This window comes from Hippichthys cyanospilos, chromosome 22 (genome assembly GCF_059441005.1).
Source record: "Hippichthys cyanospilos isolate Australia breed blue-spotted pipefish chromosome 22, RoL_Hcya_1.0, whole genome shotgun sequence".
In the NCBI taxonomy this organism is placed as follows: Eukaryota; Metazoa; Chordata; class Actinopteri; order Syngnathiformes; family Syngnathidae; genus Hippichthys; species Hippichthys cyanospilos.
The window spans coordinates 8,416,111-8,437,469 of record NC_142390.1 but is presented as its reverse complement, the minus strand read 5'-3'; the positions used below and the strand labels follow the sequence as shown (position 1 = coordinate 8,437,469).

The 21,359-nt window shown below is 43.3% G+C and overlaps 2 protein-coding genes across 15 annotated transcripts; one reads left to right on the top strand and one right to left on the bottom strand.

Moving 5' to 3' along the window:
- The first annotated feature begins 313 nt into the window (after window positions 1–313).
- On the top strand, window positions 314–17,766 carry LOC148405788 (ATP-dependent DNA helicase PIF1-like). 14 transcript variants are annotated; one of them, XM_088406736.1, is made up of 11 exons: window positions 314–349; window positions 839–1,489; window positions 1,703–3,806; window positions 3,986–4,094; window positions 4,176–4,357; window positions 4,430–4,565; window positions 4,662–4,750; window positions 5,346–5,525; window positions 5,613–5,663; window positions 5,763–5,891; window positions 16,396–17,766. In XM_088406736.1, exons 2-3 carry the CDS (start codon window positions 1,464–1,466, stop codon window positions 2,427–2,429), a joined length of 753 nt encoding a protein of 250 aa, XP_088262862.1. In that variant the 5' UTR covers window positions 314–349; window positions 839–1,463; the 3' UTR covers window positions 2,430–3,806; window positions 3,986–4,094; window positions 4,176–4,357; window positions 4,430–4,565; window positions 4,662–4,750; window positions 5,346–5,525; window positions 5,613–5,663; window positions 5,763–5,891; window positions 16,396–17,766. The 14 variants fall into 14 exon arrangements, with proteins under 14 accessions (XP_088262862.1, XP_088262865.1, XP_088262863.1 ...); XM_088406739.1 differs by lacking the exon at window positions 314–349 and having other exon boundaries at window positions 387–1,093; window positions 1,314–1,409; XM_088406737.1 differs by lacking the exon at window positions 314–349 and having other exon boundaries at window positions 387–1,093; window positions 1,314–1,489.
- On the bottom strand, window positions 7,308–9,741 carry LOC148405789 (uncharacterized). The gene is made up of 2 exons (XM_088406696.1): window positions 7,640–9,741; window positions 7,308–7,342 (listed from the first exon to the last, which is right to left on the bottom strand). Exon 1 carries the CDS (start codon window positions 9,319–9,321, stop codon window positions 7,933–7,935), a length of 1,389 nt encoding a protein of 462 aa, XP_088262822.1. The 5' UTR covers window positions 9,322–9,741; the 3' UTR covers window positions 7,308–7,342; window positions 7,640–7,932.
- Window positions 17,767–21,359: the final 3,593 nt, after the last annotated feature.

Genomic DNA, 21,359 nt, shown 5'->3' with positions numbered 1-21,359 from the left:
TCTGACTTTGCCGCAGCTACTGGCTAAGTGCAAACTCACCAGTGACGAGTACATGGATGGTTTGTACTCGATTGCCGCAAAGACCTCTGTGGTGCTCAAGCGAGAGCCCAAAGACTGCTGGGTGAACAACTACAATCGACATCTGCTTCTTGCTTGGGATGCAAATATGGACATTCAGTACATTCTGAACGCTTATTCCTGCATTACCTACATCTGCAGCTACATCAGCAAAGCTGAGCACGGTCTGAGCCAGTACCTGAAATCGGTGATTGAGAACTCCCGCAGCAAAAATGTCAACGAGAGTGACGAAATGAAACAAATCATGCAAGCGTACTCTAAGAAAAGAGAGGTGAGTGCACAAGAGTGCGTCGCACACGCATGTGGCCTATATATGAAGCAAGCGTCCCGCAGTGTGGTTTTTGTACAAACCAGTGACAATGCGCTGAAAAAGAGTTATCCCCTCTCATATCTTGAGGGCAAAACGCAGGAGTCCGTTGAATTGTGGATGACCGGCTTGCCGGAAAAGTATAAATGCAGACCTCAAACGGAGGAATTTGAAGCAATGTGCTTGGCTGATTTTGCTTCAACCTGCAGAATCGTGTATGGCAAGCAAGCAAAAGGCAAAAATGTTTTCCCCCTGCTAAATGACATGGGTTATGTCCAAAATAGAACAGGTAAACACGCTGTCATCAAATACTGTAAATTCTCACAGGAAAAAAAGCCAGAGGAATTTTACTGCACGTTGCTAAAGCTGTACCTGCCTCATCGTGCCGACTGCCAGTTGAAGTCCACACACTATCCTACATACAAGTTGTTTTACGATCATGCCTTTGTACAGTTGCCAGCCGCTGAGCATCCAGAGCCCGTTGTGCAAATTGTCGACCGGAACAGAGAGAAGTATGAGAAGCACAGCAAAGATGTTGACAACGCCATCTGAGAGGTGGAGGAAAGCGGAATGGTCTTCAACGAGTGGTGTCAGCTAGCGCCGGAAAGCGAACTGCAAAGACTCGAGTGCATCGAGGAAATCAATGCAAGAGATGATCCCGGCGATGCTGTGGAGGAAAATATACCAGACTACAACATCAGGTCCGAGGTATCGGAAATGTCTATCGCGACGGAAGCCGCTCGCATCGATCCGGCTGTATTGCGTGACATGTATCGGAACCTTAACCGAAAGCAATCGTGTGCTTTCTACCTGGTCGGAGATTGGTGCATACGACGCGTGTGTGGCTTAAAACCACGGCAGTTCTTCTATTACATCAATGGTGGCGCCGGAACGGGAAAGTCACATTTAATCAAATGTATTCACGCAGAGGCTACAAAAATACTGCGCAGACTGCCTGAGACTGGCTGAGGAAGCGGACATTTCCAAACAGGGTTCACTGGCACAGCGGCTTTCAACATTTCAGGTGTGACTTTGCACTGCCTGCTGAAACTGCCAAGAAGCCTCAAACCCCCGTATCATGGCCTGGGCAACAAACTGGACAAAGTGAGAGCGGAGCTATCGCTTGCTGAAATTCTCATTATCGATGAGATTTCCATGGTGTTGAAAAACCTCTTTGCATATGTTGACGCCAGGTTGAAGCAAATCAAAGGAATCAATTTACCAACATGGTGGCATGTCTGTTATCGCCGTCGGGGATTTCTACCAGCTACCTCCTGTGAGACAGTCCAAACCTTTGTGTGTTTACGATCCCACCAGGCTGGACCACTGGCGCGACAGCTTCCAAATTATCACTTTGACTGAAATCATGAGGCAGAAGGATGACGTTCCATTTGCCGAACTGCTGAACCGACTTCGCGTCAAAGAGAAGTCCCGTGCGCTGTCGGAAGTGGACAGAGCTTTGCTGGCTATGACCTACACTGCTCCAAAAAACTGCCCAAAGGAAGCTCTGCATGTTTTCGCCACAAACAAACAGGTAAATGACCATAACTCTCAGATGCTGAATCTGCTTCATGAGGAAATTGTGACTATTGATGCCGATGACTACAAGAAAGATCAAAGGACTGGCAGAATGGCGAGACAAGCCGCCCCTGTCCAAGGGGCGAAGAATGAGTTGCCGGACTTGATAAAGGTGGCCATTGGTGCTCGTGTTATGGTAACCCGCAATATTGATGTTCAGGCAGGTTTGTGCAACGGCTCATTTGCGAGAGTTGTCAAATTGGTGCATTATGCCAACAATGCACGCGTTCAGAAACTTGGGCTGGAGCTTGACGCTGCGACAAAGGCGAGTCCTGCTGATAACATTGTTTACATCGACAGACTGGAGGAAAAGTTGAAACGGCCAGGAGTCGTGCATTTGCAGTTCCCCATTAAGCTTGCTTTTGCTTGCACGATCCACAAAGTACAAGGTATAACCACATCTGAAGCGGTGGCGTCTCTGAAAGGTGTCTTTGAGCACGGCATGGCGTACGTGGCTCTGAGCTGAGTGACGTCTCTCAGTGGGCTCCATGTGCTGCATATGGACGAGAGAAGGATTCACACCAACCCCGAAATAACCTCTCCTCTTGCTACGATGACAGAAGCTTCCTTGGACCACGTGATGCCTCTCCTTCATGTCATGCCCACACTAGATCCGACCATCAACCTGGTCGTTGTCTATCACAACACCGAAGGGCTGCTTTGTCATGCGCAGGATAATCAAATGTCACCACGAGCTGCACTTTGCTGACATTTTGTGCTTGACAGAAACTCACCTCCAGGGGTTGGCGGATGCTGGAAATGTCGTGTTGGAAGGCTACACGGTGTATCGCCGGAACCGAAGTGTCTCACATTTAAATTGTCCTGACTTGGCAATGAAACGTGGCGGCGGTGTAGGTATTTAGGTGAAAGGACACATTCCGGCACACGAAACGATCTACATCCAGGGTGTCACTGATATTGAATTTGTTGTGGTCAAACTTGAACCTCCCATTGATTTGTTCATTGCTGCTGTGTACAGGCCTCCGGGGCAGAGTCTGCGCTCTTTTTTGCCAAACTTGGAAAGTTTGTTGTACTCTCTAAAAGTGATGGACCATCATCAGATCCTGGTATGCGGCGATTTCAATGAAGATGCGCTGTCAGACTCACACAAGCCCATTATGGAACAGTTTTTCTCTAAGGGTTACACACAGCTCATAAATACGAGTACCACTGACAAGAACACACTGCTTGACCTCATATTTGTCTCCCAACCTCAGTGTGCTGTTCATTCAGGTGTCCTGCGAACATACTACAGCTATCACAATCCTGTCCTCTGTGTTTTACAAACTGAAAGGTGAGTCATGTACAAATTGCACATTAAGTGTTGTCCCTGTCATGTTATGGCGCCCTGAGGTTAACATGTGATGGGATAAAATCCGGGGTGAGATGGTCTTGCGTGTGGGTGAGAAGGTGAGTAGGAGGTGAGGTGAGAGTCAAATTTCGAGACAAAGTAACAAAAAAAAAAATGGGTCAAGTCGATGGGAGGGAGTGGTGGGATTATATGTTGACATGGGATGAAATCTGATGTCAAAATGGGTTTAGCATGTGTGTGAGGTGAGTGGAAGGAGAGGAGGTGAGAGATAAAACACAAACGAGTAAATATAAAGATCTTTAAGACGGAGGGTCAAGTTGATGGGAGAGTTTAGTGGGATTATCACCTTTTGGTTTGTAAACCATTTTGACAGTCACAATCATCAGCATAAGTTGAGACCAGAAAACAGACAAGGTAAGTAGGTCACTAATATATTTTTTTGTCTACTGTACATGTTATAATTTACTCTCTTCTTAAAACAGGTCTATCATTTTGGAGAAATGGTTGTTCATCTCAGAATGGAGAGCATAGGTATGTGTCTACGGATGGATTGTACGTGAGTTACATAATCTTATGTCATCCCAATGTAGAAAATGAAATGGTTAGGATATTTAAATATAAATATAATGTAAGACAGAGCCAAAACCCATCTCGCCTCTGCAGCATGCCAATTTCTACTCGACATTATTGTATTCCCCTTTTTCTCACAGGATAGAAGAATGGGTGCCCAAATACTTACATCATGGAGCACTGACTTGAAAACCAAGGTGGCAGCCAAGCAGGACTTTTCTTCATTCCAGTGTAGTTACCGTGAACTATGTCAGTGAAACCCAATTGTAGTTTTGTCCAACTTTTGGAGCATTCGTTCTCACCACCATCTATTTTGTTTATATTTTGTAGATCTAAGTGGTCCACATGTTGCCTGTGGCTCCACATGTTCCATTTGTCCAAAGGAAAGCTGGAAGCTCGCCAATGATTTTGATGACACATTATCATGCTTGTTCAATGACAGCTTCCCTCTGGATTAAACCAAGTCTGTTTTCTGCTCTCTTCAGTCTGCCTTCTTATATTGGTAGGAAAAAGTAAGTAGTTCAACCTATCACCCTTTGTAAAATCAGTAAAAATCGATTTTGTCCCATATATTTTTTTACAAGTTATTTGTTCAGGAGAAAGAGCCGTCCATACCAGAACAGAAGCCACACGTGCATTGTTCATGTCACTGTTCGATTGTATGTGGATATTAAGCGTGACATATGACTACACTGCCATTCCATTGTAGGGAAATAAATGGTAAGGATATTTAAATTTATTGTAAGACCGTGCCAAGTCTATTTATATGTTTTATATATTTTAACTCAACAGTTCTATATCCCCCTTTTTTCACAGAGTAAAATAATGGATGCCAGAAAACACATCGTGGAGCACTGACTTGAAAACCCAGGTGACAGACAATCAGGACTTCTCTTCATTCAAGTGTAATTTGCCGTGAACTATGTCATTTAACGCTTTCGGTGTCATGGATGATAATTCTCCTCTTAAATCATAACAATCATAAATAATAAACGTCACATAAAATACTTTTTTTTTTATAGAGAATACCTAACACCCTTGACTGCTAATGCTTATCTATATTGTAGTGAAAAAATGTGATCACTAAATGGCAGTGTTTCCACACATACAACACAGCTATTGCCTACTGTACATGCAGTTCAAAGAATTGGAAGTTAATCTTTCATGTGATATATTTAAGTTATAATTTTTATTTTTATCTTTATTTTCATTTTTTAAATATTTTTATACTTGCATAGGCATAGCATCCATTATTTTGTTGGCATTGAAAGATGAGTGAAAATGCTAGACTTTTGAGGTTTCCTTTTCCAAGAACGCTTGGCACTAAAAGACTTAAAATCAACTGTAGGTTTGCCTATCTTTTGCAGTGTTTGTCATCACCCTTCTTTATTTGTTTGTTTCTTTTAGACCGGTAATTTATGTCAATTAAAACGAAAAATGTGCAGATCTTTATCAGCTTATGTTTTCACCTCCTTCATGTATTTTGTTTCGTTTTTGTAGACCAATGTTGATCACTTGTTGCCTGTGGCTCCACATGTTGCATTCATCCAAAGAACAACTGGAACATCACCACCGTGTGCAAGTATTTGATGACACGTCATCAGACTTGTCCAGTGGCAGTTTGCTTCTGGATTAAACCGAGTCTGTTTTCTGCTCTCTTCAGGCCACTTTTTTTTATTGGTAGGAAAGGTTAATTAGCTCATCAGTAAACCTATCTTCTTTTGTAGAGGCAGTAAAAGTAATTTTAGTGCCATCTATTTCTAACAGGTTCTTTGTTCAGGAGAAAGGGCCAGCAACCAAGCTTGTCCTCATTCAGGTGTAAGTTGCTCTAATATATGTCAATTAAAACTAAAAATGTGCAGATCTTTATCCGCTTTTGTTGTCACCCCCTTAATGTATTTTGTTTCATTTTTGTAGACCAATGTTGTCCACTTGTTGCCTCTGGCTCCACATGTTGCATTCATCCAAAGAACAACTGGAAAATCACCACCATGTGCAGGTTGCAAGAGGTCTCCCTTCAGAACAAAAGAGAAAGCCCTGTCCGTTGTCAGTGAACCTACACAGCTCTTTCTGTACACGGACGTGCACGCACACACACACACACTTGCATTCCACAGTGGGACTAGATGCCCCAAAAGGGTATAAGAACTGAATGTTGAAGGTGAAACGTTGCCATTTTCTGCTCCGGCCTGTGGCAGGACTGGCCCGAGGCCTCGTGTACTTTCCCACTCTGTCTGGATTAAATCAATTGTTTCACTATGTTGTGGTATGGGCGATCTTTCAACAAAAAACGAACACGCTAGGAACTAGGTTAAGGCAAGAAGCTTTTTCTAGATTCCTTCACCAGGAACAAATATGTGTACAAAACATAAAGCAAGGAGTCTGTAATCAACACGACTAAAAAAAATAATAATAAAAAAAAGCATGTCCAAGATAAAATAGAGCAAACAAAATAAAATACAATTAATGCAAACTCTAAATGAATTCACACACATTTTTAACAATACAGTAAATGAATTAAAGTGCTTTCTATACTAAATAATGTTACAAGTGCGGCTGATTATTCTCCAGATATGCTCAGAGATGAACAAACTGGCACATACCATTTACCTGCTCATTTGCTCACTTTTTTGTCATAAATGTACTGAAAATACTCATTTTTCATTTGGGCAACATTTTTTATACATATTATATATTTTGGTACTGCATTTTCCTTTGAAATGATAATGTATCTTGCTTTACTTTTTTTTTTTGCTTCATCTTATTTTATACTATAAAAGCTATACAAATTATAGCAAGCTTGAAAGCGTAGCAGTTATCCACGTTATATTTTGTAAAAAATAAAAAAGGCATGTTCCCTAAAAATCCAAACTTAGTAAATGTAAAAAGGAAAAAAAAAGACAAAGGCGGAACTGGATTCTAACTCAATTCCCTGAACTGAGGAGGATGTGCTAACCACTGCAACGCTAAGCACCCCCGAGAAAACTGAAATCCGCAAAGTAGGACTCCTCTCCCACCCCCCAAGAATTTTCATGCCTGTGTATGCGGGTAACAGAGTTTTTTAAAAGTGAAAAGTATTATACTTTAGATTTTTGATACAAAGATTATTGCAATACACATATTTACTTAAATCTTAAATTATTAAACCTACAGTAGTTAAGCATCCTTCCCGATTCTGTTCTTTGTCTGTTGTCACGGCCAAAGTCGCTCTCGGATTAACGGCTATCACACTTCAAGCTTGAGTGGAGCCTCTACCTGAACAAACATGATAACAAGCAGAATTTGCACATGATATTTCAATTCATGATAGATAGAGATAGATAGATAGATAGATAGATAGATAGATAGATTAAAACGGAGAGGATCATAAATCGTGGGGTTCAGGTTTGACTATGATGTCTCCAGCTAGTTCTTTTTCGAGTGGCAAATATGGATGTGTATGCTCCAGTTAAAGAACATGTATCGTTGCTCCATTTAGCACATTTATTAACTGTGGTCTGCAATAATACAGACAAAGAACAATGTTAACATACATACATACATACAGTACATACACCATTCAATCCACTACTCAACAAGCAGCATAACATTATTAACTTTTAATCTCACTGCATTCAGCCCTAGCCACACACAAATAAATGCTTCCTCATAGGAACGAAACGCTATTAGCATAGTTAGCATGCTAGCCGAACACAACAATTTAAGCGCAGTAATGGACGTCACACACAAGCATACACCTGCTCTATAACACACAACTAATGTCCAAATTGAACGTTACAAGGAAATAAACTCACCTTTCGTCACATACACACAATCACAAATGTGCTGGAATGAGCGTTATAAGCAACTTTATCAAACTACGTCACGGACTGAACGATGTCGCGGACGAGGAAACAAAAAAACTACGGTGGGTCATTCACGTTAAACTAGTGGTGCGTTCACGAAATGCTCACAGCATGGGAATCTACAACATCGCACACAAACAGCACATCGAACGAAAGTACAAACATACAAACAATGTGGGCTTTCTAACACAGCCGCCCCCGACAATTCGTATGAATTGTCGAATCTAAGGTGGAAAGTCCAGTCAAACAGAGGGATCTTCGGCCTCATCTTCAAGTTTTGGTAGCTTGATCAAGCGAGCTACTGGGCGAACATAAATTCGGTCCTTGACTTTCACAGTAGCAGTCCGAATACGTCCATCAACTCCAGGGTGAGTAGCAGTCACTGTCCCAACTGGCCATAAGGCTCGCGGAAGCTGTGGATCAACAATAAGAACCACTTGGTTTGGTGTGAGATCTTTCCCTTCTTTCTGCCACTTATGTCTTTCCTGTAAACTGGGTAGGTAGAAGCTGATGAACCGAGACCAGAAGTGATCGACAAGAACTTGACTGTGTCGCCATCTTCGATTTCCAAGGGTGTTACTGGAGTCATAAATAGCTTGAGGGAGTGATGCATCGTAGCGGCCCATTAACAGGATACTAGGCGTGATGGGATCTGGATCTGCTATGTCAGATGACACATAGCCAAGAGGCTTAGCGTTCAGGATGCCCTCAACTTCTACAAGGACAGTCCTAAACACAGACTCAGGAACTGACTGTTCCTTAAGAACAACTTTAAGAGCATTCTTCACTGACCTCACTTCTCTTTCCCATATGCCGCCGAAGTGAGGAGCACTTGGGGGATTGAAACGAAAGTCAATCTGTTGTTCGGCCAATTGTGCTTTCAAGGAAGGAGCCATTGACTCGAATGCCTCTCGTAGCTCCCGATCTCCACCGACAAAATTGGTTCCATTGTCGGATAAGATCTCAAATGGTTTACCTCGTCTAGCGATGAAACGTCGCAAAGACATCAGGAAAGCATCGGTGTCAAGGCTCTCTAGGATGTCTAAGTGCACACAACGGGTAGTCATGCACTTAAAGACTATGCCCCAACGCTTCTCTGTCCGACGTCCAAACTTAACAGAATAGGGGCCAAAACAATCGACACCTGTTGAGAAAAATGGAGGTTTACACAAGCGTAAGCGAGCTGCTGGTAAATCGGCCATTTTGGGGACAGAAGGGTTGCCACGCCATGCCTGGCATTGCAAGCATTGGCTCTGGTGTCTCTTAACAGCCTCCCTTCCTCGCAGAATCCAAAACCGACGACGCAGTTCAGCTAACACTCTTTCGGGTCCAGGATGTAAGAGTGTCTCATCGAAATCCTGGATGATGAGCTTCGTCAGTGGATGCTTTGGATCAAGCACAATTGGATGGATATTGTCTGATTCTAGCTGCTCAGCTCTTCGCAACCTCCCTCCAACTCTCAGAAGGCCGGTATCCTTGTCATACTCAGGAGATAAGGAACTCAAATGGCTGTTATTTGGTAGTGATCTTTCGGCAACAAGTGCCTTGACCTCTTCAGGAAAGGTCTCAGATTGCGCCTGCCTCAGGAGGAGATTCTCAGCTTGAATGTACTTGGCAGCATCGTTAGGCATGCAAGAATCTCGGACAGCCGCCCCATGTAGGGATGTAGCGGTAGCCTTCAGCAAGTCCTTCCAGGTGGGAAAGGCGTTGACATCAGGGAGTTGAATATCAGAGTTTATAGTCACATGGCCACAAAATGCGGATTTCCTCAACTCGCTATCTTGTGGCTCGAGGTGGACTGTTGGACTGATTGGCCAATAGTCCTCAGCATGACGGAGGAAATCAGGTCCTTGGTGCCAACGATGTGGTTGGGACAGCTCCTTCACAGTCTTGCCCCGAGTGATATCGTCAGCTGGGTTATTTGCACTATCCACATATCTCCAATTGCTTACTTCCGTAAGGTTTTGAATTTCTGCCACACGGGTGCCCACAAACACTTTGTAGTGGCAAGATTCGGATTTTATCCAATGGAGGACAGTTGTGGAGTCCGACCAGAGAATGACATTACTAATGGGTAAAGTAAGCTCGGTCTGGAGGACACCAGCTAATTAAGCGCCAGTGAGTTCAGCACTCAACTCTAACCGTGGCATGGATAATTGCTTCTTTGGTGCCACGCGAGATCTCGCCAAAACAAAGGAAACATGAACTTGGCCTTGTACATCTTCTGTCCGTAAATAGGCAACGGACCCATACGCTCTTTCGGAAGCATCACAGAAGATGTGAAGATCTCTACGTGAACCAGGAATGTCTGTCGATGCTGGTGCATAACATCTAGGAATTTCTATTTGGATTAGGTCTGGAATCTCTTGCTCCCAAGCAAGCCACCTGTCCCGTAGACTCTGTGGCTGGATAAAATCATCCCAGCCTAGCTGCTGTTTCCATAGATCCTGAACCAAAATCTTGGCTATCGTGGTGAAAGGTAGGATAAAACCGAGTGGATCATACTGACAGGCTAATACCTTGTAGACCTTCCTCAGTGTTGCTTCAGATGTCTCAACAGTTCTGTGTTTGTACTTCAGGGAGTCGTGGAGGCAATCCCAGCGTAAGCCAAGAGTGGGTTCCTGAAGGTCCAAACTTGCTTTGGACAGCCACAGCTCACTGCTCTCAGATCTGATTTCAGGTGGAAGGTGCTTAATGACTGCTGGCTCGTTGCTAGCCCACTGGCGTATTTCGAAACCGCCAGCATGGAGCACTTGACGCAGATCATCAACAAGGATTTTTGCTTCCTGCTTTGAATGTGTGCTGCTCAGACAATTGTCCACGTAAAATGACTGTTCTACACAATCAACAAGATTGCTGTTGGACTTACTTGTGTCCTGGACATGTCGCTGCAGAGCATAAATGGCGCAGCATGGGCTACATGTGGTTCCAAATGGTAGAACTTGCCATTCATAGATTTTGGGTTTGTCGTCCCTTTTCATGTCCCTCCAGATGAAACGCAGCACTGATTTATCATGTGGCAAAAGGCGAATTTGGTGGAACATACTTTTAATGTCACCGCTCACTGCTACAGGATACTGCCTGAATCGAAGAAGGACGCCTAGCAATGAAGGTCCTAGAACAGGTCCAGGTAGAAGATGATCATTCAGGGACTTCCCTTTGTACTGGAAGGAACAGTTAAAGACAATCCTGTCTTTGTTGTTGTGCCGCACCATATGATGAGGTATAAACCAAGATTCTGGTGTGGAGCTAGCGACCTCAGGTGGTATCTCTGCCACATATCCCAACGATTCCAACCTCTGGATTTCTTGGCAGTAGGCCTGGGCACGGTCCATGTCTTTGGCGAGTCTTCTTTCGGTGCTGCGGAGGCTTGGCATCACTGTCTCCATGGGAGCATGAAACGTGGTGGAGTTGACTCGGCGAAGTAGTGGTGTTGCATACCTTTCTATCCCGTCTACAGGAACTCTGATTGTGGATGTTTCGAGAAGTTCCAAGGCTTGTTGATCTTGCTTGGATCGGGTTACCTGCTTCTTGTTAGTGTACGGTAACACATCGATCTGCCAAAGACGTTCAATATTCTTGTGAAGCTCACTGGTTGGTGAGACCACGGAGGTGAACAGGCACTGTTGCTCGGAGATGGACACTTCATCTGTAGATGTGGGACCTTGAAGTGACCATCCAAGCTTCGTGTGGACTGCGATGGGCCCCCCTGGTGGACCAGAACGTACTGGCTCTGTGGGGGCCAGAAGGTGTGGCACGTCAGACCCAATAAGCAACAGCGGTTGAGCATGGTCAATAGGTGGCAGCGGTATATTGCGAAGATGTTTGAAACGCTGCTGAAGTGTGATCACTGGATAGGAATGCTCTGCTAGAGCAAGATTTTCAGAAGTGAATGCTTGACTTATCTGGTATTTCTCCTGAGGCTTGGATCGAGAAGAAATGTGGAAAGCAACAGATGCACCATGTAGTTGCACTACTTTCTGGTGAACTGTTCTGAGGGCGAGTGTCTCTGGCTCTGAGATGAGATTCAGATATTTAACAGCTTGTGGGAGGATGATACTTCGTTGTGAGCCATCATCCAGCACTGCGTAAGTCTCTAGTGCTCGGTCTCCGTTATGCAGTAGAACTTTCACCACCTTCAGCATTACTGTAGGAGATCTGTTTGGTCTGTCTAGATACACCTTTGTTGTGGGAGCAGTCATCATAAGCACAGTCTTTTGGATTTGCTGCACGGCATCATGTAGTACTGTCAGATGTTGCTCTTTACAAGTATTGCAAGGTCGTTTGAGAGTGCATAATTCTGGCTTGTGTGCTCGTCCACACTTGAAGCACCGCTGTCCTTCGGTTAACCATTCAACAATCTGGTCGGTATTCAATGTCTTGAAGTTGGTGCAAGCGTTGAGAAAATGCTCTTTATTATCGCAATGAGGACAGTATGGTTTAGGTTTGGAGATGGGCTTTGGTTTAGCAGACCGGTCTTTGGGATATTGACCTTCACTGGTGGCAAGGACAAGTGTGGTTGATCTCTCCTTTGGCTTATCACGCGAGCGATGTTCCTTCTTTGTAGCTTTTGGAGCTTCATGAGTGTAGAGAGAAGCGGCTCTTCCGGCAATGCGTTTTGCTTGGGATTTCATTTGCAGCCAAGAACTCAGATCATGTAATGTATAAGTCTGGTCAGTACCTGAACGAAGAATCCCTTGGGACAGGCAGTGTTCAACAAATCCGTCACGGTAGCTTGGTGGCATCTTACTGAGTAGTCGATCAACATGGGATCCACATTTTAGTTCATAGCCATTCTGTCCTTCCAGAGTCCTTAGCATGCCTACTAATGATTGTATTGATAAAGCAAAGTTGTCAAAAGCCTCGCAGTCTCCAAACTTGAAGGCCTGAGTGTTCAGGATGGCACCTAATTCACTTTGGACAAGCTGGCGTGGTTGTCCATACTTGTCTTGCAGAGCTTGCATGGCCATAGTGTAAGGTCTCGGGTCATGCATAAAGGCCTTGGCGAGCTGGAGCGCACTTGGTAGTTTCAGGTGTCCAAGAAGCACTTGATATTTGTACTGCTCGTTCAGGTGGAAATGATTCAGTGAGTTGTCAAGAGCCATCTTCAATAAAGCAAAGTCACTTTCCTTTCCACTATCGAAGGAGGGAATCATAGGTTTAGGAATACCATATGGTGGTCCAAAGGGTGGAGAAATGTGAGCCAACTGTGGTTGCAGTGGATCAGGTGGCGGCAGGATGGGAGAAGAGTACGATTCTGGTGCAACAGGATAGGTGAAGGCTGCATTGGAAGTATAGTAGTTCCCAGGTGCCACGCTCGAAGGTAAAATTGGTGGTGATGCGGTTGGCAACAGTGGCGGCACATTTCGGCATTGTGTAGGAGGTGGTACCATATGTCGCACTGGTGTATGGATTGCATGTAATGTTTGAGGTGGAGGAAGAGATATTTGAGGTAGGGATGGTAATATTTGCGGTGAAGCCGTGAGGACAACCGGAGGTGGAGTTGTTGGGCTTTGTGCATTAACATCTTCCGATAGGCATGGTGAGGGTCTAGCGTCGTCTGTTTCTCTGGCTTTCTCTTTAAGGAGAGAAGTGACCATCTTAGATATCTCTACCTCTCTCTCTAGCTTCTTGAGCTGTCGCCGTCTTTCCAGTTGTCTTGTTAGTGACTCCTGTGTCCTAATTGCTTCCTCCTGCATCCTTTGGGCCTCTCTGGCTTGAGTCTGAAGTTGCTGACATTCATATTCTACTTGCTGGTCCTCTGTTATGTGCTGCTGAAGCTCCTCAAGCTCCATTTGCTTTACTCTCTCATTCAGCTGTGCCTTTTCCACATCTGAGAGAATGTTGGTCGGTAATTTGCTAATGGAGGCACGAGATGACCAAGTGGACTTGGAATTTGTGCTTCTCCTGGAGGAGCGAGTTCTCCCACTTTCTGAAGATTGAATCTCCTCATGTGCCGATGAAGTGGCTTGGTTTTGTCCCATTGAAGGGAGAGTTGCAACCACATAGTCGGCCAGGTACGCTGGAGGGCGTCGCTCTCGCTGTGAAGCACGCTGGGGTGTGGATTCACTTTGGTCATTTGTTGGTTCCATACTTTGCATTAAACTCGATCCGGCTCGGAGGTCCATAAAACGGAGAGGATCATAAATCGTGGGGTTCAGGTTTGACTATGATGTCTCCAGCTAGTTCTTTTTCGAGTGGCAAATATGGATGTGTATGCTCCAGTTAAAGAACATGTATCGTTGCTCCATTTAGCACATTTATTAACTGTGGTCTGCAATAATACAGACAAAGAACAATGTTAACATACATACATACATACAGTACATACACCATTCAATCCACTACTCAACAAGCAGCATAACATTATTAACTTTTAATCTCACTGCATTCAGCCCTAGCCACACACAAATAAATGCTTCCTCATAGGAACGAAACGCTATTAGCATAGTTAGCATGCTAGCCGAACACAACAATTTAAGCGCAGTAATGGACGTCACACACAAGCATACACCTGCTCTATAACACACAACTAATGTCCAAATTGAACGTTACAAGGAAATAAACTCACCTTTCGTCACATACACACAATCACAAATGTGCTGGAATGAGCGTTATAAGCAACTTTATCAAACTACGTCACGGACTGAACGATGTCGCGGACGAGGAAACAAAAAAACTACGGTGGGTCATTCACGTTAAACTAGTGGTGCGTTCACGAAATGCTCACAGCATGGGAATCTACAACATCGCACACAAACAGCACATCGAACGAAAGTACAAACATACAAACAATGTGGGCTTTCTAACATAGATAGATAGATAGATAGATAGATACTTTATTCATCCCCGTAGGGAAATTCACATTTCCAGCAGTATCCTCAAGTCGAGATATAAAATATGAGAAATAAAATACACAAAGATACACATAAGTCCAGTACAGAAGTATACTTAAGGTGCTTGTTAACAGTGTAAACAGAATAGTGTGAATCGTTGGAGTCTAGTGCAAGTATAATTAAGGTGCTTGTATAAAGTGAATAGTGCAGTGCAGAGTATGAGGTTTAGAGTTTAATGTGATCTTTTACTGCCCCGGGTGGAGTTGAAGAGCCTCATGGCATGGGGGAGGAATGATCTCCTCAACCTGTCCGTGGAGCAGGACAGTGACAGCAATCTGTCACTGAAGCAGCTCCTCTGTCTGTAGATGATGCTGTGTAGTGGATGTGTTGGATTGTCCATGATTGATAGCAGCTTGTTTAGCGCTCGTCGCTCAGCCACAGTTGTCAGACTGTCCAGCTCTGTGCCCATAACCGAGCCCGCCTTCCTCACCAGTTTATCCAGACGCGAGGCGTTCTTCTTCTTGGTGCTGCCTCCCCAGCACACTACTGCGTAGAGGAGGGCGCTCGCCACAACAGTCTGGTAGAACATCTGCAGGAGCTTTTTGCAGATGTTGAAGGACGCCAGCCTTCTGAGGAAGTACAGTCGGCTCTGTCCTTTCCTGCACAGAGCTTCTGTGTTGGTAGTCCAATCCAGTTTATTGTCCAGCTGCACACCCAGGTATTTGTAGGTCTGGACAAACTCTACACATTCTCCTTTGATGGTTACTGGTTCCGGATGGGGTTTAGGCCTCCTGAAGTCCACCACCATCTCCCTGGTCTTGGTGGTGTTCAGGTGCAGATGGTTAGCGTCGCTCCATGAGACAAAGTCCTGGATCAGTTTCTTGTACTCCCCCTCCTGCCCACTCCTGATACATCCCACGATAGCAGTGTCATCTGCAAACTTCTGCACGTGGCAGGACTCAGAGTTGTACTGGAAGTCTGACGTATACAGGGTGAACAGGACAGGAGACAGCACGGTCCCCTGTAGCGCTCCTGTGCTGCTGACAACAGTGTCGGACGTACAGCCCCCCAGTCTCACGTACTGGGGTCTGCCTGTCAGGTAGTCCGTAATCCATGCCACAAGGTGTGAGCCTACTCCCATCTCTGTCAGTTTACCACTGAGCAGCAGAGGCTGTATGGTGTTGAAGGCGCTGGAGAAGTCCAAAAAAGTAATCCTCACTGCACCACTGCCACTGTCCAGGTGAGAGAGGGATCGGTGTAGCATATAGATTATAGCGTCCTCCACTCCTACCTTCTCCTGGTAGGCAAACTGCAGGGGGTCAGTGGCATGGCGGACCTTTGGCCTCAGGTGGTGTAGCAGCAACCGCTCCATGGTCTTCATCACGTGTGATGTCAGGGCGACCGGCCTGACATCACACGCCTCATTACAAAAGCTAACAGGATTCCAAAGCTTTCTTTCATCCTCACTGCTTTCCTTCAGCCGCGCTTGCATCCAAGTACTGTCCTCAACTGACTGGGCAGGCAATCTATCAATAAGCTCACAGGCACTCCTGCAACACATGTGATTGGCTTCCTTCTCGACAGGGGTTGTAATCCACTCCTGCCCTCAATGGTCGATGGTTGCAAGCTAACGATTCTCGTTATCATGTTTGGTCAGCTACAGGCCCCACCCCGAGGGCAACTCCCACTACCTTGGTGTTCCCTAACTATAGCCAAGGAATGGATAGCGAAGGGGCACAGGTAATGAATGAGGTTTATCAATTTAACATTTATGCAAACTTGTATACGGAATAATGCAATGTGAATCCAGCCTAAGTAAGGCTTGACAGTTGAGAACTTTTTATTGATATTTTTATTTTTATTTTACAGGTGCTGCTACAGTTGAAATGATGGAAGAATTGGTAAAAAAAAAAAAAAAGATCCTCTTCACACCACCAAAATAGAGGTCCAGAGAGATGGCCTCACATACCATGAGTGAATTGAACATGTAATGCACATTTACAAATGAAGTATATCAAAATAGGTTCTGCCCTTTTCCATTCATGTACAGTACAATCTTTATAGTTTATCCTTGTACAGTCACGGGAAGCTTGCTCCCATTATGTGGTCTCACCATTGTTTTTGTAAAAGTGTGTATTATGAGCATGTTGCCTTTTACTGTATTGAGTTACACCTTGACCCTTACCTGCATTTCTTAAAAAAAAAAAAAAAAAACACTTCTTTGAAGAATCCTATTTAGTTTTGTTCTTTTTTGGGGGGATTGATTGATCAACAACTTGCTCATCGAGCTGTGCACACTGACCCCTTGCTACTTTGCGCCCTTTGAGTGGCTGTAGTCTCACAGAGAGCTGCGCCTGGAAGTCTAATTAGCCATGGCTGTGGCAAACATGATAACAATCACAATTTAAATTTGAAACATTTGAAACTTCAATTTATAACAAAATAAATACAAGTATGAGATTTCCAAAGGTCTGGTGAAGCCTCTTCCCCCTCCCAAAATTTGCGCGTGTGTGCGGAGGGGGGGGTACTTCACGGTTTTTCACTTATCACGGGAAGGCTCTGGTCCCCATCAAATGTGAAATATGAGGGATCACTGTGTATTGGTTCTGTAGGACAATTGTACAAAGAGAAGAAGCTTTTTAGCTGAAAACGAGACACCAAACCAAAACCTAACCCTAACCCTACAGACATTTTCTTGTTCTTTCCATTTTATCTAACATGGTTTACAATTTAAAGAACAATAAATACATGTCTTTTTCCAAGGGTCGATGGGTCGATAGAAGATACATCCCATGTTTTTATTGTTTTTCAAAAACCAAAGAAATCCCATAGATTGCACGGTCAAGAGGACTGTTGCCAATTAGGGAATTTTTTTGTGATACTGGTAGTGTCTCCTGGTGGTCTGAATGAGATGCTATGGAGCCACATACAATTCTCCAAATAGGCATTTGTGACACCTTAAAAACTCAATAATTCAAAAACAAAATTTTAAAATCTCAAAATTTTGCAAAGGTTTACCTGAGATGTTTTGGTGTTATCTCTCGCCTTCTTCTTCAGTGTCCTGAAGAAGGCGAACGATAATGCCGAAACATGTCACATGTCGGCTAAAATACAGTAAATACATAGATTAAGTGTTTATATGTTAGTTGACTGACTTTAAGATTGTTGTTGATTTATTATTCAACAGATACTACATGATACACCATACATGAGCCAAAATAAATGTGAACTTCAAAGTGATGACTTGCGTCCTCTTTCACCGGAGTCTTGGTGCAGATAACCAGTCCTGAGAACACATTCTCAACAAACTAAGTAATATTAGTTATTTAATGAATATACAATAATGTTAATAATGTTAATAAGTATAATGTAATGTTAAATAATAGGAGAAAGGAAATAAAATAGGCAAAAAAATAATTTAAAAAAAGGATTGTTTATGGTTACTGCAGCTATATTGGGGCGTACATAGAAATCCAGGAACTGATACCCTACTTTGCGGGTTTCAGACTTCGCGGGGGGTTGACAGCCCCCATTAACCGCGAAGTAGGGGGAATCACTGTATAATCGAAGGATTGCAGCCAAACCCAGTTGATTCGCCTTACAGCTATCAAAATTTGTAGGCATATGCAGGACCCTAATACCTAAATAACAATCAAAGACAGCCATACGCTAGGATGTAGAGAAAAAGAGTTACAGATTTTTTAATTTGCAATTTTGATGCATTTAGGGCCTTTCAGTGAATTAGCATATTATACATGAAGGGTTCGGTGACCGCTTAGAGAGGGCTGTATGTGTGTCTGAGTGAGACTCCCTACGGGTCCGCTTTGAGAGCGCTGCATAAGCAGCATAGTGAGCGGTCACTGAGAGATTGCGATAGCAATAGAGTTGGGAAATAAGACTTTGCAAACTTTATCTGTTAGACATGGCTTCTAAAATTGCAAGTGGCGGTAAAGGAAGAAGTAAGAGGATGATGACAATAGAAACCAAGAAGGAGATATTAAAAATACGAAGGAGGCGCATGCATAGTTAACCTTGCTCGTGAGTATGGACGGAACCGCTCGGCAATCTTCTAAGGGCAAGACTTTCCTCGCCGGGGGACGGACCTCGCTCGACAACAAAATGGAGAGGCTTCTTCTATTATGGATTAAAGAGAAGGAAATCGCCGGTGATATGTTTTAGTTTGAGAAAAGTTCTTGTTTAAGAAAATAAATAAATTCTGCGGGTTGGTTTCTGCTCACCTCCCTCTCCACTCGGCTCAAGTCATGTCGCCCCAGAGGAAAATGTCATTTATCCGTTGTATATCCATGTTATTTATATTAACTGTACAGTAGATTATCGTACTAATTTTAAATATGTGTGTAAATTCGTGATGGTTTTAACTATAATTTCATCACGCGTTGCCAGTCAATGTGTACGTATAATTGACCTCGCTTTGCTACATCAATGAAGTCTACTGCTCACGCATGACACGGTAACGCTGATATGCTATTGCTCTTACAATGTCACAGTCACTGTTTCAGTCACGGTGTCAGTCACGGAGATGCCGATATGCTATTAGTCGAACGCCTTCATCTAGCTTGATGGCACAGCTGGTCGGGACGGAAGGAAAGAGAGAAAATCAGTCAAAAACGGAAGGAAGGAATGTTGTTAAGACTTTGCAAACTCTATCTGTTAGACATGCTTCTAAAATTGCTAGTGGCGGTAAAGGAAGAAGTAAGAGGATGATGAGAATAGAAACGAAGCAGGAGATAATAAAAAAAATACGAAGGAGGCGCACGCATGGTTAACCTTCCTCGTGAGTATGGCCGTAACCGCTCGGCAATCTTCTAAGGGTAAGACTTTCCTTGCCGGGGGACGGACCTCGATCGAGAACAAAATTGAGAGGCTTCTTCTATTATGGATTAAAGAGAAGGAAATCGCCAGTGATATGTTTTAGTTTGAGAAAAGTTCCCGTTTAAGAAAATAAATAAATAAATTCTGCGGGTTGGTCTCTGCTCCCCTCCGCCTCCACCCAGCTCAAGTCACGTCGCCCCAAAGGTAAGTGTCATTTTTCCTTTGTATATGATATTTAATTTAACTGTACTGTAAATTACGTTACTCATTTTTAATATGTGTATAAAGTCGTGATGTTTTTACCTAAGGTTTTTGCACACGTTGCACGCATTCACTAATTAACATAGGTTTGGATTGCCCGTCATACGAGCAGTTCAAGTTACGAGCGTAGCCGCTGAACGGATTAAGTTCGTAACACAGGGGCCCACTGTATTTGTAACAGGTTTGACTTGCCAGGGGATCCTGGGTAACAATTAGCATCCCTGAAAACAAAGGTGATGGGGGGATAAGGACACAACTCGGGCCTTGCCTACACATAGGTGTTCTTGCAAACGGGCATTAAATGTTTCCGTTTTGTCCTATTTGCTATATGTGGCCGGGCTTTTTGTTTTTTGTTGTTGTTGTTTTTTTTAATCATAATCTAATGTTTCAAAACCTCCAGCCTAAATGGAGATTTGCCCTAGCTTCCGGTTTCGTGGACACGCGTGCTCAGCTTCAACGGGGATTTGCGTCATCGCGCTATTCTTTTTCCCACGGAAGACTTCTGATACTGGTGACCTCAGAGGGAAAGTTCTTTTGAACTGGACAGAATTTGTGACATTTCTGCCGCCTAATGACTTGGAAACCGCACTATGTGGTTTCATATAGGTGAGACTTTTTTTTTAAATAAACAAACGATGACGATACATGTAGACGACAGGGCGTGGTTGTTATTCCCTTATTTCCTCTCATTATCACGTAAGAAATCATCTCTTTTCCCAAATACATTGTCTTTACATCATTATCAGAAATAACTTTCGTCAGTTGCCATAATGTATGCTTTCAATCAACATTAATTAGACATTCACAATTTATTTGTGTCATACCACATATATTGTATCAATATTTGCTGACCAAAATTACTCCGTTTGGAGCTTTTGTTCTTTTGCCTCTTTTGCCTTGTCAATAAAGTAATGACTATCAGCTGTCACTCAAGCGCATTAACATGTCACACACACATATGTCATGGATGTCGAAACTGTCAAGCGACAGTGGACATGACGTCTCCATTTTTATTTTTCAATTATTTATTGCTGAAACAAAGCAGTGAATCATCCTGCTTCCTCATATGACTCGTTTTTATTTGCGTGCATTTTTGTGTTGCTTTTATGATGGCACGACCAAAAGAGAGCATGAAAACGATATGGAAACTGTTAGGAGCATAATGCAGTTGCATGTCAGGCGGGTGTGGTGACAAAAGAAATAACGATAAAACGATACTATGGAGGACCAAAAGTGCCAACATTCAATAAATAAATGTACCATTCAAACATTAAATGTAAGTGTCATTAAATAATTTAATGTGTCATTAATTAATTAAAAGTGACATTAATTAAATAAATGTTTAAATAATTAATTTAAACGTTTCATTGAATTGATAAAACATTTATTTCATTATGACACATTTAATTATTTAATGACACATTTATTTAATTAATGACACATTTAATTATTTAATGACACTTATATTTAATGATACGCTGTTGCTAGGTTTCATCCTTTGCTTATCTGTCAAGCTCGCTCGTCAAAGTTTAATGGGCGGGTCCTAACACCTGATTGGTTATCCGCTCTTCAAGCCAAAACAAATCAATTTCAGAGAAGATTGACTTAGAGGATGAATGTAGTCCAATACGTTGGATGGCACGATAACATTTACATTTATTTGAATGGTCAGGCCAAACGACTAAACCCATGGTTGTCTGTCTCAAGGAATATCAAGAAAAATCCTATTCATAATAATA